Source organism: Octopus bimaculoides, chromosome 3 (assembly GCF_001194135.2).
Source record: "Octopus bimaculoides isolate UCB-OBI-ISO-001 chromosome 3, ASM119413v2, whole genome shotgun sequence".
NCBI classification, from domain to species: Eukaryota; Metazoa; Mollusca; class Cephalopoda; order Octopoda; family Octopodidae; genus Octopus; species Octopus bimaculoides.
Window position 1 is genome coordinate 155,201,032 of NC_068983.1, and position 3,433 is coordinate 155,204,464.

At 36.8% G+C, this 3,433-nt stretch overlaps 1 protein-coding gene across 4 annotated transcripts in view; it reads left to right on the forward strand.

Annotated features, from left to right (window-relative positions):
- Positions 1–3,433, forward strand: part of LOC106872300 (semaphorin-1A) — a 414,058-nt gene that overhangs the window by 332,065 nt on the left and 78,560 nt on the right. For all 4 annotated transcript variants that reach the window (XM_014919241.2, XM_014919257.2, XM_014919249.2 and 1 more), the window contains one exon: positions 2,263–2,364. In XM_014919241.2, coding sequence (XP_014774727.1) covers positions 2,263–2,364 — 102 coding nt within the window. The remainder of the gene's footprint in view (positions 1–2,262; positions 2,365–3,433) is intronic.

Sequence of the window (3,433 nt, forward strand, 5' to 3'; positions counted from 1 at the left end):
ATACATATACTCTGCCAAATTAGATTGGAGCCTGGTGTAGCCATCCGGTTGCACCAGTCCTCAGTCAAATCGTCCAACCCATGCTAGCATGGAAAGCGGACGATAAACAATGATGATGATGATACATATATTTTATTATATGTATTTATTTTCTCCTAATTAATAAATAACTCGGACAAAATAAATTGGTTAATAGATACCAGGGTAGCAAAGATCACAAAATGTCTGTGGTGTAACTCCTGTTTATGAGGTAGAAACTCCTAGATATGTTGGGTACTTGAGTAAATATAAATTTAATGAATGGAGTAAAACGCATATGGAAATAAAAGTATGCAGTTAACATATGCGTTTTACTCCATTCATAAAATTTATATATATACATATATATACATACATATATGTACATATATATATATATACACATATATATATACATACATATATATACATATAAATATATATATACATACATATATACGTGTATATATATACATATACAGATATATATATATATATATATATATATATATATATATATATATATATATATATATATATATATATACATATATATATATACATATATGTACATATATATATATATACACATATATATACATACATATATACGTATATATATATACATATATATACATACATACATCATCATCATCATCATCGTTTAGCGTCCGCTTTCCATGCTAGCATGGGTTGGACGATTTGACTGAGGACTGGTGAAACCAGATGGCTACATGAGGCTCCAATCTGATTTAGCAGTTTCTACAGCTGGATGCCCTTCCTAATGCCAACCACTCTGAGAGCGTAGTGGGTGTTTTTACGTGCCATGGTATGCATTTCAAATTTGCCGCAGGACTTGATACCGCTGATGCTCCTTTCTTTAAGTGACAATTGCAGAAGTTTTTAATTAAGGGGCAAGTCACTGAGCTGTAGAAAGCCTTTTAACTGAGTGCAATACTCTGTAGTCTGACTGTTGTTAAGAGAACTTGGAATAGCTGAATGGCTTGTGAAACATGTACAGAGATACTGTCAGTTAGGTGAGAGCAATGTATTTAGTGATGAATTTAGTGTGCATATCTTATCATAGAGGAGGTGCAATGGCCCAGTGGTTAGGGCAGCGGACTCGCGGTCATAAGATCGCGGTTTTGATTCCCAGACCGGGCGTTGTGAGTGTTTATTGAGCGAAAACACCTAAAGCTCCACGAGGCTCCGGCAGGGGATGGTGGCGAACCCTGCTGTACTCTTTCACCACAACTTCTGTTGTACCTGTATTTCAAAGGGCCAGCCTTGTCACACTGTGTCACGCTGAATATCCCCGAGAACTACGTTAAGGGTACATGTGTCTGTGGAGTGCTCAGCCACTTGCACGTTAATTTCATGAGCAGGCTGTTCCGTTGATCGGATCAACAGGAACCCTTGACGTTGTAAGCGATGGAGTGCCAACAACAACTTATCATACAGCTGTTGTTCTCAGCCCCTTCCTGGTTATTGTATTTTTCCCGAGCGTAATGTGGAATTACAGGTGTAAAAGGACATCATATGCAATAGATGCACAGAAGTAGTTTGTGCTGAGAGTGCCTATGGAATAAATTTTCAAATTCTTAAGGGTTCCCTAGAAGTAATTGTTAAAGACTTTTTTCCGAGGTTACTACATTAACAGTTGATAGTTCTAGGAGCATAAGAGCCAGGAACTATCATTGCTTCTACTAGCAATGAAAGGATTCCTTTTCCAAATGAAGGAAGGATATAATTTTATGATGCATGTATACAGTTTGTGTTGTTACATCATAGTGAACATTGCCATTGAATATAGAGGCTGTTAATAAAAGCTGGAAAGATATAAAGTAAACATGTTATAATGTATAATGTTAGTGTGCCTGAATGTTCAAATACAAATGAGCTGAATCAAAAGTTGGATGGGAAAGGTATTAGATGCAGTGTGCAAGAGAGAAGACTGTGCTGGTACAAATGCATGATGCATTTCGAGGATGATATTTGGTTACAGAAGTGCCTAGCAATCGAAGTAGAAGAGAGTTGCAGAAGAGAAATGACAAAAGACCACAACAAATAGTGAGATGTTGTGCTGGAGAAGACCCATCCAACCCATGAAAGCAAGGAAAAACAGATATTGAATAATAATGATGGTTGTGGTTGGTGGTAATGATAACAATGTGCATATAATAATAATAATGTTAATAATAATAATAATTATGTAAATATTACCTTCTATTATGTCATTAACAGAATTGTCAGAACTACATACGTGTTATTGCCCTTAATGAGACGAATTTGTTTGTTTGTGGCACCAATGCATTTAAGCCTATTTGTCGGTCCTATGATATTGAGGTAAGTTGTGGTTTCTTGTTTTTATTTACTTATTTATTTTTTTATTGTGTGGCATATCTCAGCCTATGATAGATATCTTGAATCACAGTTTGTCATTTTAAACAAATCCATTTGCCCTATATTAACATTTCACTGATCCAGACTGCTTTAATTAGATCCACTACAAGCAGACACTGTGTACTTTTGCAGCCTTTTGCTTAGGTCAGTTGAAGCACTGTGTAATTCTATGTTTAATTAGCTTCTGATATTTAACTGAAAATCTTTCACATGAGGCATCAACTGTTTAGCCCCAGGTCAGCTGGAATTGAGTAAACTTGTGATGGAAAGAAATCCAGCTATTCCTAACCTGTTTTAATTCAGATTTTAGTGTATCTAGGACTACTACATTATCTAACGTGTCTTTCTTTTTTAAAATGGTAACATCTATGAGAGAATGGTCTTGCTGCTCTTTGTATCAGATTGAGCAGCCTTGTTGTGGCTCTGGTGGTAGTTTCCACCAGAGTGTCTTGCTTCAGTATTTCATGCCAACAAATTCTTTGAACAGAGGTTCCTAACAAAAGCTGGAGATGCACCTCACATTACATTGATATAGGAAGAATTTTGCTTCAGTAAATTGTTATCTTTTACTTGTTTCAATCACTTCCCTGCAGCCATGCTGGAGCACTGCCTTGATTTTCTTTTTTTTTTTTTTTGTTGACTGTAGGACATATTTTTTCAAGACTAGTACTTATTCTATTGGTCTCTTTTGCTGAACTGCTATGTTTTGGAGATGTAAACACACCAACACCAGTTATCAAATAGTGATGGGGGACAAACATGGACAGAAAGATACATACATCATCATCATCATCATCATCGTTTAACGTCCGCTTTCCATGCTAGCATGGGTTGGACGATTTGACTGAGGACTGGTGAAACCGGATGGCAACACCAGGCTCCAGTCTGATTTGGCAGAGTTTCTACAGCTGGATGCCCTTCCTAACGCCAACCACTCAGAGAGTGTAGTGGGTGCTTTTACGTGTCACCCGCACGAAAACGGCCACGCTCGAAATGGTGTCTTTTATGTGCC